General features: G+C 45.5%; 2 protein-coding genes and 1 long non-coding RNA gene across 3 annotated transcripts in view; 1 reads left to right on the top strand and 2 right to left on the bottom strand.

Moving 5' to 3' along the window:
* The window catches only part of LOC148901609 (uncharacterized), a 10,032-nt gene extending 6,556 nt beyond the window's left edge, over positions 1-3,476 (top strand). The window contains exons 2-5 of the long non-coding RNA XR_016114150.1: positions 1,226-1,364; positions 1,605-1,659; positions 3,306-3,326; positions 3,404-3,476. This is a non-coding gene — a long non-coding RNA (uncharacterized LOC148901609). The remainder of the gene's footprint in view (positions 1-1,225; positions 1,365-1,604; positions 1,660-3,305; positions 3,327-3,403) is intronic.
* rab33a (RAB33A, member RAS oncogene family) overlaps positions 1-4,196 on the bottom strand; it is a 5,857-nt gene extending 1,661 nt beyond the window's left edge. Inside the window, exons 1-2 of the mRNA XM_088989486.1 lie at positions 3,227-4,196; positions 1,208-1,348 (exon numbers count right to left, since the gene is read on the bottom strand). Of these exons, the coding sequence (XP_088845612.1) occupies positions 1,208-1,348; positions 3,227-3,586 (501 nt within the window). The 5' untranslated portion in view covers positions 3,587-4,196. The remainder of the gene's footprint in view (positions 1-1,207; positions 1,349-3,226) is intronic.
* On the bottom strand, positions 4,018-11,421 carry LOC148901611 (uncharacterized). The gene is made up of 3 exons (XM_088991251.1): positions 11,046-11,421; positions 9,580-10,962; positions 4,018-4,029 (listed from the first exon to the last, which is right to left on the bottom strand). Exons 2-3 carry the CDS (start codon positions 10,870-10,872, stop codon positions 4,018-4,020), a joined length of 1,305 nt encoding a protein of 434 aa, XP_088847377.1. The 5' UTR covers positions 10,873-10,962; positions 11,046-11,421.
* Between the last annotated feature and the right edge of the window lie 1,362 nt (positions 11,422-12,783).

The raw sequence follows: 12,783 nt of genomic DNA on the forward strand, positions 1-12,783 counted from the left end.
GCCGAGACATCTTTCCAGGTGGCCGTCCAGGGTGACATTGTGTGTCTGGCAGTGCATGCCCATGTCTAGCCACGCGTCGTCGTGCATGTTGAATTGAGTCGCATCCATGACGAGCCGTGCAACGTCCGCGTCCACGTCAGTCCGAGACCCCACTCACCGCTGGATCCCGAAGCGGCTAAAGCCTGGTCTCGTTTCCCCTGTGCCAGGCAGTGCACGTCCATGTCGAGCCGATGCTTCCTCCCGTGAGTGTGTGAAAAGGATCACACTCACGTCCACGACAAGCGGTGCCGCTTGCACGTCCACGTCAACATCCGGCCGAGACCTGTTCCCATACGACTGTCCGGGGTGCCACTATGCGCCTGGCAGTGTGACGTCCGCGTTGAGCCATGTGTCGTCACGTGAATGTGCGTGAGGGATCGCACTCACGTCCACGACGATCAGTGCCACATCCACGTCAACATCAGGTCGAGTCCCGTTCCCATCAGGCCGTCACCCATCATATGCTTGAGAGGCAACGGTTGCCGTCTCCACCATTGTTTCCTGGCGAGTTGGACCTTTTGGGAGACTGTTGGGATTTCTGGAAGCAGTCGATTGAAGGGGGGGTACTGTCATGATCGGATTGGCGACCTGTGGATAGCGCTGTCGGGCCTGCCTGCAGCCTCGCAGATGCTTGTTGTTACAATCCATGGCAGTCAAAAGGACTCCCGGCACGACCATTTGGCGTTGGGTCATTGTATGCTTTGTATGCAATTGTATGCATTGTATGCTGTGCTTGTGTTTGTTTCACCTTGGCAGTCTTTTAATCTTGGTTTTCTTTTGATACTTTGTATTTTTTCTGTTCAGATGATTTTGATGTTTTGGATTTTGATCCTGCTGACTTTATTTAAATACAAGTCGTCAAACACAACCTTCTGCTTCCTCCTGCCTGCTTTTTGGGATCCACAACCGCCATCACCACCTTGCAAACCGTGACAGGAACATTTAATTGTTCAATCAAATTTGAGCATATATCAAGAATTAAATATAAAACTGTTTTTATTCTTATCAACGACAAACTCAGTTGATAGGTTGAGTTATTGGCATGTCGGCAATGAAAAAGCGAACATTTGAACAACCCTGCACAGTCTCTCAGCAGCGATGGAGATAACACCGGAAGCTTGAAGGAAAAAAATGGCTGTGAACAAATTATGCAAGTTGTTTAACTCACCTCTATCCATGTTTGCAGATTGCGGAAGGAAGCCATTTTGGTGACATCGTAAACAAAGACTACTGCGTGGACATTACGGTAGTAGTGTTCTACCATGGATTTACGAAATCGCTCCTGGCCAGCTGTGTCCCACACCTGCACCTAAAAATGAGATACAGTAAGCTTTTTTCAGATGAAAATAGTTCATGATAAATGTGTGGTTCTCAGTATTAATTTAATGACCAGAGACGAGAAATATTTCACAAACAGTAGTGCAAAATATTATTTTGTGGACACAGAGATGGAGACAGACATGACCATAAAGATTTGTGTTCACCGTATCCATCCATCCATTTGCAGTAATGTAATGTAAATCCCACCAAGATAATATTAAATGTTCCTGTCACGGTTTGCCCAGGGTCACACAAAATTTAGAGTGGACCTGACCTGCGCTTGTCACAAGTCAATCACAGGTGAGGCAGCTTTATTTATACGAGAGTTTTCATCCACCAGCCTGTCTTACCTTAAGTTATTTTAGAAAATGATCTTTACTTCTTTCTCTGAACCGAGCAGGTGTTTTTGAATTTTACAATAAATGTTTTGTAGCACTCAATAGAGGTCAGTTTGAATAAAAACAATGTGGGTTTGTATGCTATTACCATTAGAAAAAAGAGAACCATCTGTTTATTACAATAGGATGAATCCTGCATATTAAAATCAAACACGTCCGGGTTCGATTCTGCTTTATTGTCACTAGGGTGAGCTGCCGCTTTTCCCAGTTGACTTTGGGCAGTAGGCAGTGCACATGTTGACCTGCGTGCCAGCCAGTCGCGGGTCACAGATTGATAAACAACGATCTGCAAGCCTTATCACACTTAAGTACAGTTAAATATGTACTGTATGGTTGTAAAATAAGAGAAATACCTAATTTCTGTCATTATTTAATTTTTGTTTGTCAAATTTTGATTGTTGATCAAATGTTTACAACAGTTTGCTTTTCATTCATGTTTATGATGACAAATCTCTTATATTAATAGGGTGCTTAAGGGGTTATTCATTATAGCAACACATTTTGAGATTGACTGAAATATAGGGTTGAAGAAATGCATTTGTTGTCATAATTTCTGGATCCTAAAGAAAGCCTTGCCCACTTCAAGGTGAAAAGTTTTGCTCAATCAAACAGAGAAATGACAAGAAAAGTTAGGGATTGTCAGCTTGCTTTATCCAACACTCCAACCAATTAACTGGAATGACAAACACAAGAAAAATGTTTAACTACATTAGACAGCTCAAAAATTGTTTCAGGAATAACAACATGGAAGATGGAGTTCTCTCAATGACGTTGCCTTTATTCATTTAACCACAGAGACAGCTATTCTCTCGTAAGAGGGAGCACATAACTCCTACTGTGGCATCCATTCACTGGCTCCCGATACATTTTAGAGTTCTTTCCAAGATCGCATTGTTTGTCTTCAAATCTTTAAATAGCCTTGCTCCTCCTTACCTCTCCAAGCTCATCCACATCGACGCACCATCCACACGAATGACCTGCCACTGAAGATTCAGCAAGCCCCCTCGCTGCCCATCTTTATAACCTGCCTCAAAACTCACTTGTACTCTTTGGCATTCGACTCTGCATGATTCCGACTTGATCTTGATTTAATTCCCTGGTGCTTTCTACATTCTTTGTGACTGCTTTATTTTTCTTGTATGTGGTAGCTGTCCATGTTAGGCGCTTTGTTACAGCTTCAGCTGTTGTTAAAGCGCCATATTAATCAATAGTATTCTAGTGTATTGTATTAACCAATGGCAAGCGTTTAGTATGGAGTCGTAATACAATTTGGGACATGAACAGTCACTGTTGAATTAAACAACGAAGAAAAAAAAGAAACAAAAATCATCAATAATCTCTGAAATCGGTGAGTGATAGAGTAGCTGTGGCATTTTATAGTCCTCTACCATGCGAGATGGAGGATGTGCATAAGAGGAAGGGAGCAGGGAAAGACCTCTAAATCCAACCAAGATAATATTCAATGTTACCTTGATCGTTTCTCCTTCAATTTCCACCGCTTTCTCCCTGAAATCCACGCCGATGGTGGCCTCGGTGTTGTACGGAAAGCTGCCGCCAGTGAAGCGGAAGGTGAGACACGTCTTCCCCACGTTGGAGTCCCCGATAACGATTATCTTAAAGATCCGCGTCTGGATGCTGAGTTCCAGGGAGGAGGTGGTCAGGTCCGCGGAGGACGTGAAGCCGGCGCCAGCGTCGTTGCTGCTACTGGCTCGGCTCCGGCTTCGGTAAACATCCATGGATGATGTCAGAATGGTGACATTGTCGTCTGCTCGGCTGGGCCGAGTTACCCTCCTTTCTCGGCTCTCGTCCTCCGGGAAATCGTTGGTCATTATGCCGGAGGAGGCAATGCTAAAATCGGGATGCTTGAATGGAAAGTGGAGATGGGTGAGTGGATGGAGGCGAAAGAGGGGAAAAGGAAGAGAATGGAGGAAAGGAGGAGCAGCAGGAGACTTTCGTGTGTGTGCCCGAACAGCGAGATTCTCCGTCAGCTACGAGACACATTTAAAAACACACGAGACTCCAAAGAGTACCAAAAATTAAATGGAATACAACATTTTACAAGATGCTTGATAATAATAATTTTGATTCTATTGGTATACAGTATTTGACTATTTGTTCATTTCACATGTGTGCATTCGGGTGCAGAACCGCGCTATCTTACTCAAATTTTTGAAATTAATAACACATTTTTGCGGGCACTAGGACCAGGCATCTCACCCAGCAGGTGCACGGGAGGGGGCGGGTGCATGTTACTTATATTTCACTGCATTTGCTGTTTTGAGTTAGATCCACTTGTTAGCAGTTGGAATGAAGGCGTACTCGAGTCGATTGTGTGTTCTCCTTCCTCAACTGCTACAACATTTAATTTCAAGCGCCTTTCAGAACACCCAAGGGCGCTTTACAATAAAAACAAAGCACACAACAATAAAACCATAAGTAAAATGATAAATAATAAAATAACAGATTGAACTAGACATTGAAAGCAATTTTAAACAGATGGGTTTTGAGGTGGGATTTGAAAATAGGGAGGGAGTCAATATTACGGATGTTGGGTGTGTTGCGCTCTCCACTATAGTAAGGGAGATACGGTGTTGTGGGATCCAGAAAAAAACCACAAGACAAGCAATGTGATACGTCTTGACTCAACAGTGGTTTACTTCGAATGCCCCGATCTAATGCAAACGTACGCGCACAACAATTTCCGGTCCAACGATCTAAATCGGTCCGACACGAAACATGAACCGAAGCAGGCGTTCCATGTTTAAATAATCATTTTCGATATATATCATTTGTAAACCAATAGAACTACGCGAATGTAACCAAAATAGGAAATACGATAATTTACAACCTGTCACATACTCCCCCTCAAAATAGATGTTGTCCCCAACATATGTACTAGTAAATACATAAATACGCTGGACGACGTGCCCAAAACAATGACGCACGGTATTATGAACTGCATCCAAATATGAACTATAATAATGAACAGTTTACAGACTGGAACTCTTTTCATACATTCTGTTTACATTATAACAATCAACAATTCACAGACTGGAACTCTTTTCATACATTCCGTTTTACTTATACAGGGCTCATCGGGGTCTTCTTGTTTCCATCTCACTGTTCTATTAAACCGAAGTGTCGATTAACCATTTCTGTAGTATTTCGTGGCATAATAGGGGTGTGCGCCATACATCCAAGGCATTGTCTGTTCACCATGATATGGTACTGTCCCTACATTGTAGCAAGATGGCGAACCAAGGCGATCATACGTGAATACCTTGGGTCTCCTGTGTTCTCGTCGTGGCCGTTGATTTCCCCCAATATCAGGATTACTGGGGGGTGGCTGGGGAAAAGGGGGACACACTGTCACAGGTGGATCATTTTCCGGACCAATGTTGCCCTCCTGAGATTGGTCAACTTCCGCAGCTCCCGGCTCCGTCCCCGGCAGTTCATTCCCCAGTTGATTGTCATCATGGTGGGTTGTCTCCACAAAGCTCACGTCCCGCGGTTCTGGTGAGTCTGGTCGGGTGCTCTGGCGATGCAACACTGGATAATACTCATCCTCCTCATCATCCTCTTCCGGATCCATTTCCGGCATCTTGTTCGGTCGTTGCCGAGTGGACTTTTCCTTGGACTGGGACTGTAGTGAAGTCTCTAATGGCAAATGATCACATGGCAGCAAGAGATTGCGGTGGAGTATCCTAGATCTGCCCTTCCCCCTCTCAGGTTTCAGCTCATAAACTGGAATGTCTTGGCTGACTTGACGAACCACTGTATGAACAACATCCTCCCAGTGGTTTCTCAGTTTGCCTGAACCTCCACGTGGGGTTAAGTTTCGAACCAGAACACGATCACCGGGCAACAGGGTAGAATACTTTAGTTTACTGTCATATAGTCTCTTACTCCTGGCAGCAGCTTTGTTGTTATTTTCTTGCGTGATCGCATACGCTTCCTCCATGCCCTGTTTCCACTTCTTCACATAGTCCTTCTGGTTGGTTTCACCCTGGTTCGAGTCTGGATTCAAGCTAAACAACATATCAACTGGCAAACGTGGTGAACGTCCATAAAGTAAGTAAAAAGGTGAGAACCCTGTCACCTCACTTTTGGTACAGTTGTAAGCATAAACGAGTTTGTTTAGTGAGTCTTTCCAGTTACTCTTTTGTTTCTCTGTCAGTGTCTTTAACATCTGGATCAGTGTTCGATTAAATCGTTCAACTTGTCCATTTCCCTGTGGATGGTAGGGGGTTGTCCTTGAACCCGCAACCCCACAATATTCCTTCAGTTGAGCAAAAAGTTGATTTTCAAATTCACCACCCTGATCATGGTGAATTCGAAGGGGGAACCCAAACTTTAAAGCATAGTCATTAAAGATTTTGTCTGCCGCTGTTTTGCCAGCTTTGGACGTTGTAGCATAAACTTGAGCGAAACGTGTAAAATGGTCTACTAGCACAAGCACGTATTCATAACCACCCTTACATTTGTCAAGATGCAAAAAGTCAACGGAGACAAGTTCAAAAGGCTGAGTAGTCACAATATTAGTAAGAGGGGCTCTGGTCTCACGGTTGGGCTTTTTGTGTTTTAGGCACACACACTCTCTCAGTACATAGTCCTCTATTTCTTTTTGCATAAAGGGCCAGTAAAAACGATCCCTTACAAGGGAAAGAGTCCTTTCTACACCATGGTGGCCCATTTCATCATGCAGCTCTTTTAACACTGTCACCTTGTGTTTTTCAGGAAGCAGTAGTTGGGTTCTGTTTGCCGTTTTTCTGTACAAAACACCTCTGTCATTAAAGTGTAGCTTGTCCCATTCCCTCACAAGACAAACAACTTGAGGACAATGCTTTCTTAGTTCAGTACCTAGCGGTTTCGTCTCCGCCAGTTTGTATCTAATAATATGTCCTATAATGGGGTCAGTCTCTTGATCTAGCTTGATCTGTCCAACAGTCAATGGGGCTATCGGTGTGTTTAGTGACACCTCGGCACACATAGCTGAGATTCCCATAGACCAAGCTGCACTAGACTCGTTCTGTTGGTCAACCGCTTGTACGGCAGCACTCACAGCATCATATGACATTTCTTTTGTACATCCTTCCATATATGTTACCATATCAAGGGGCATCCTAGATAAACTGTCTGCATCAACATTTTCCTTACCGGGACGATATTTAACAGTAAAATTAAAATCAGAAAGTTCTGCGACCCACCTGCACCCAGTTGCATTTAACTTAGCAGTCGACAGTACATACGTGAGTGGATTATTGTCACTATACACAGTGAAGAATGGTGCATAGTACAAATAATCACGAAACTTGTCTGTGATCGCCCACTTAAGCGCCAAAAATTCCAACTTGCCCGAGTGTAAATTATAATTCTTCTCAGCTGCAGTTAATGTCCGAGAGCCATAGGCTATCACGCGAAGTTTGCCATTTTGTCTTTGGTACAACACAGCACCTAAACCCCGGTTAGAGGCATCTGTATGCAAAATGAAAGGATGCGCGAAGTCAGGAAAACCTAAAACTGGTGGTTGAACTAAACAGTCTATTAGCTGCTCTAACACTGACTGATGCTCATCACTCCACTCAATACGTGTGTTGGAAGACACACTGTTATGTCTCACTTTCCATTTTTGTCTTTGATGCTGCTGAGTCTCAACATTCAGAGGGGCTTTAAGCAAAGCATACAAGGGACTAGCGATACAAGAGAAATCTTTGATGTATTGCCTATAATAGCTTAATAGTCCCAAAATGGCTCGAAGCTCACCGACAGTGCCTGGCTGCTTGTTTTTCAGGGCACGCACTGCTGCTGTATCTGCCGGGTCCATTCTGCTCCCCTCAGCAGAGACAATCCTGCCGAGGTACCTCACTTCCGGCTTAAAGAGGTCACACTTTCGGGCTTTGAGTTTTATTCCATTTTCCCTGAGACGTCGCAACACTCGTCTGACGTCCTCAACGTGGTTGTCAAATGTCCCGCTGAAAACAAGAATGTCATCAAGATAGGGGACACATATTTCGTCCCGTAACCCCTCCAGACATTGTTCCATACACCGCTGGAACGCTGCTGGTGCATTCATGAGTCCAAACGGAATTCGAATCCATTCATAAAGGCCCCAAGGGGTCACGAAGGCAGTCAGGTGTCGGCTCCCTTTGGACATGAACCCCTGGTGGTATGCTTTGCCTTGGTCCAGCAGCGAGAAGATGGTGTTACCCCCAAGGCTATCCACCACGTCCTGTACCCGTGGGATGGGGTGCCGGTCAGGGTGTGTTTTCCGGTTCAGCTCTCTGTAATCAATACATAAGCGCAGTGTACCATCTTTTTTCCTGACACAGACGACAGGGGATGAGTAGGAGGAAGTGGACTTTTCCACCCACCCCTGCGCTATCAAGTCCTGTAAATAGTCTTTCACCTCTCTGTACATTGGCTTTGGGACAGACATATATGTCTTTGAAACAGGCTCAGTGTCTTTCAACAAAATGTCCATTTGTAGGTTTTCCACACACCCTATGTCGTTGTCCGATTTTGAAAATGATGCCGATTCCTCTCTCAACATCTGCTGAACGGTCTTTCTTTTATCTTCGTCCAAATGAGAAAGGTCAATTGGGGGGTCCCACTGCTCACTGAGAGCGATGGTGGTATTCTGGACATGGACCTCATTGACAACCACTGAAGGAAGGTCCCTTTTAAATATGTTAGCTGGGTAGACAGACCCTACCGACTGCACTGTACCAATAATAGCCTTTACTGGAAACCTAATATCATGATTAGTAGGGTTCTGGACACTAACAACTATCCTAGGGATGGAACCTGCCTTAACTGAGACCAACGAGTCACAAAGCTCGAGGCCATCTGGCCACTGTGGGTTTTCACTTGGCTCAAAAACCAATGTAACATCTTCCTTAAAGGGCTTAGCCTGTACTTTGCATGGAATAATAAGTGAGCTATGCCTGGCTATAGTGAATCTCTCATTTGTTGTTTTTACACGGTACTCATGTGCTTGTCCCAGACTAACTGCTTTTATGAAAGTGGCAGCTTTATTGCGCTTAAGGTGGGGAAAAGCTAGTCTAACCGATTTCAAGAGCTTTTCTGTATCCCCTGTTTGTGACTCATTAGAGAGGCTATCTAACACAAGACGCTCAATGACATTAAACCCTATGATAGGACACTGTTGCTGGTCACCTTTTAGTACTAATACTGGTACAAGTAGCCCTGGATCATTAGCACCAAGTTTAAATGATATCTCAAGCCATCCTACATAAGGCATATCCGTTCCATTAGCTGCCACAATATTGAGAGTGTTATCAGGGTCAATAAGTTCATTCACATTTTTCAATGACACGTCAGGTAAGTTTGTTTGTTTCCATAACTCATCTACAGCACACACCTGGGACCCCGAGTCCCAGAGTGCTTCAACCCTTTTGTTACCCAAAAAGCACCGAATAAGACATTTCTTTCCCACTAACTCCCTGACCGAAGGTAATTTGCCACACTGGTTCTTATCTGTACGCTCGACAAATGACTGCTTATGTCTCTTCTGAACGGGGCCACGTGTGTGGGGCTTACATTCCATTTTCATAGCACCACTGTAACACTGGGACCTATCTGTCTCTGTGGTCACACCATGTCCCACTGGAGTAACCCTTTCTAGTTTAAAGCATGGTTCCTAGCTGAGTTCTGTGCTTTGCAGCCTGCTCTGAAATGTTCACTACTTCCACATTTAAAACAGTGCTGACAATATTCTTCACCTGTCTGAATACAAGAATAACACCTGGGCTGAGGGCGACGGGGCATGTAGTACTGCGGAGGGGCGAACCGCTGCTGGAACTGTGCTGCCCCCCTCATCGGCCTGGGCCCTGGTGCTGGGTGGTACTGCTGATGCTGATGGGGAGTGCTGGGTGTAGTAGTGCCTGGCTGGTGGATCTACCTGATATTGTGAAGGTGGAGTGAAGGCGACCTGTTCAGGGTAGTGGTCAGGCAGGCGTTCAGGTCCTCCGCTGGTGGGCTGAGAAGTGGCTGTTGGTTTCTGAATAGTCTCTTTGATCTGGGACACTTCTGCACGCAGCTCTTTTAACAGCATCATCTCTGACCTCATCTCTTTGATCTCTGAAAGGAGTTCATTCGGCACAGTAACAGTATTCTGCTTTAAGACTGTCTTCTTCCCACTCGGGACTGGTGTGTCATCTACCTGGACAGTGGTCAGCGTTGTCACCCGTGCAGCAGCATTTTTCTTTTTTTCCTGTCGCTCTTTTTCATTTGCACATGCCATGTTTAATTTTTCTAACAGTACTTCATCTGATGTGGTGGTTAGCAGGAGGAAAGGTTGCATGTCACTCTTTACATTGTCACTCTGTAACCCCGTCAGAACTGTGTGCAGGAATAAACTCTGGACCAACGTGGGATCATACTTCACCCCTGATTCAGCTTCTTGAGATGCAAAAAGAATCCTTTGACGAAGATCCATTGCACGCAGTAGAAATTTCTGTGGGGACTCTTTATTAGTCTGCACTTCCGATGAGAGCTGCTTGTACAACTCAGTGGCTCCTCTCTCTTGATAGTGAGATCGGAGAATCCTTCGTAAAGAAGTTAGGGTAAGATTTTCTTTCCCTTCGAGGTAGCTTCTCAACTGCAGACCTGGTGTTATGGCACGAACCACTGCATCGATGATCTCATCCCCCTGGTAGCCTTTACTGAGCCCACTTTCTATCTGTCTGACCAAATTAGGAAATGTGAGTTTATCTTTTTGTCCGAGTTCACCTATTTGTCCAGATATTTTGAAATCTTTGCGCCAGGGGGCAGTGTCTGGGGGCACTATGCTTCTCTTTCGCACTGCATCCCGACCTTTTTCACTTGGTTTGGCTATTCCTGGTTCAAAATCTTTTATACTTCCAATGAAGTCCTTTATACGTAGCAAATCTGACATTCCTCCATCTTCTAGCTCTAATTCAGCTCTTTCAATGTAGGTTGACACAATATTAATTAGTTGGCCTCGAGTCTTTCCTGTAAGTTGCTCTCTTTCCAGTCCAGATATTTGGATTTCAGCACATAACTCTGACAACTGTTGAAAATTCAGTCCAAATAACTTGCCTTTGATGTCCAACTGTAATTCCTCTAACGCCATTTTCGAGAGGGTAGACGCAGTTCAGCTGGCCGGATTCACTTCAAAGTCTTCCAGTGCCCTCTAGTGGTGGCTGTACGCACAGAGATGCAACTAGAGCACATGTAGAAACAAACCAGTAAACGGCGACGCCACTCCGACTGGGTTGATTGGGGATATTCGGCGCGAGCTTCTACCCACGGCGAGTAGACAACACTCGAACGCAAATATCCCAGCGGTGCCTCCAAAATGTTGCGCTCTCCACTATAGTAAGGGAGATACGGTGTTGTGGGATCCAGAAAAAAACCACAAGACAAGCAATGTGATACGTCTTGACTCAACAGTGGTTTACTTCGAATGCCCCGATCTAATGCAAACGTACGCGCACAACAATTTCCGGTCCAACGATCTAAATCGGTCCGACACGAAACATGAACCGAAGCAGGCGTTCCATGTTTAAATAAACATTTTCGATATATATCATTTGTAAACCAATAGAACTACGCGAATGTAACCAAAATAGGAAATACGATAATTTACAACCTGTCACAGGTGGAAGTGAATTCCAGAGTTTGGGAGCAGAGCGACTGAAAGCTCTGCATCCCATCGTGGTGAGATGGGCAGGGGGCACATAGTGGTGAAGGGAGGATGAGGATCTGAGGGACCGAGAGGGAATGGAGATTTGAAGCAGGTCAGACAGATAGGGAGGGGCAAGGTTATGGATGGCTTTGAATGTAAACAGAAGTATTTTGAATTTGATCCGATGTTTGACAGGGAGCCAGTGGAGCTGGTGGAGGACAGGGGTGATGTGGTGAAAGGAAGGGCTTTTAGTGATAATCCGGGTTGAACAATTTTGGACTAGTTGGAGTTTATGGAGAAATTTCTGATTGACACCGAAGAGAAGTGAGTTACAATAATCGATGCGGGAGGTGACGAGACTGTAGATAAAGACAGCAGCAGAGTGAGGGGTGAGAGAGGGACGGAGACGTTTGATATTACTAAGGTGGAAAAATGCAGACTGAGTTATGTTATTTATATGGGACTGAAAAGATAGTGAGCTAACTGTAGCATATGTCACACTGCTACAGAATGTTGCGACAGGTCGTAAAGCAGCGGTGACGTCACGACCACAGGTAGATTAAGATGGTGGCACAATAAACACGTTGACAAAGCAACTCTCCTCCTCTCATTCCTCCGGACACAACATTGGCGACGAAGATGGACTTCTACACAGCTCCCCTCCCCTCGTTTCTCGCGCTCCCCGGTGAGCCACCAGTCCCGTGGTCCCGCTGGTATGACTCGTTTACGACGTATCTGACGGCGACCGGACTAAACGAGGCAAGCGAAGCACGCCGAACGGCTATGCTAATACACAGTTTAGGTAGTGAGGGGCAGTGCATTTTTCGCTCTCTTGGACCCGCGAAGACATACGGGGATTGTGTCAGTTTATTGGCCCGACATTTTGCCCCACCCCAGAGCGTCATTGTCCGCCGGATTGCCTTTCGTCAAAGACGGCAACGCACGGGCGAGCCAGTGCACCACTACGTGGCCGATTTGAGGTGTTTAGGGGCCCTCTGTAAATTCGGCCGCTTGGAGGAGGAAATGATAAGGGATCAACTAGCGGAGCACACAATTGATCCCAAGCTACGGGAAAAACTACTATTGTCGCCTGATGACCTCCCACTATCGAAGGCTGTGGAGATGGCGTTCCAATTGGAGAACGCAGCACAACTAACGGCTCGGCTTGTGAACCCACCCACACCTTCACACTCTCCCGCGGTGGCACAGATTGTTTCTCCAACCTCGCCACTCCCAGAAGCCACCGCCACCTACGACTCCACCTCTACATACGACGGTGCAGAGATAAATGTGGCCAGTCGTCAAGGGGCCGATGCACGCACGCCTTGTGCCAACTGTGGGTCAGCCTCGCACCCC

The sequence above is a fragment of the Hippocampus bargibanti genome, linkage group LG02 (genome assembly GCF_051943395.1).
Source record: "Hippocampus bargibanti isolate YZ-2025 linkage group LG02, ASM5194339v1, whole genome shotgun sequence".
Classification (NCBI taxonomy): Eukaryota; Metazoa; Chordata; class Actinopteri; order Syngnathiformes; family Syngnathidae; genus Hippocampus; species Hippocampus bargibanti.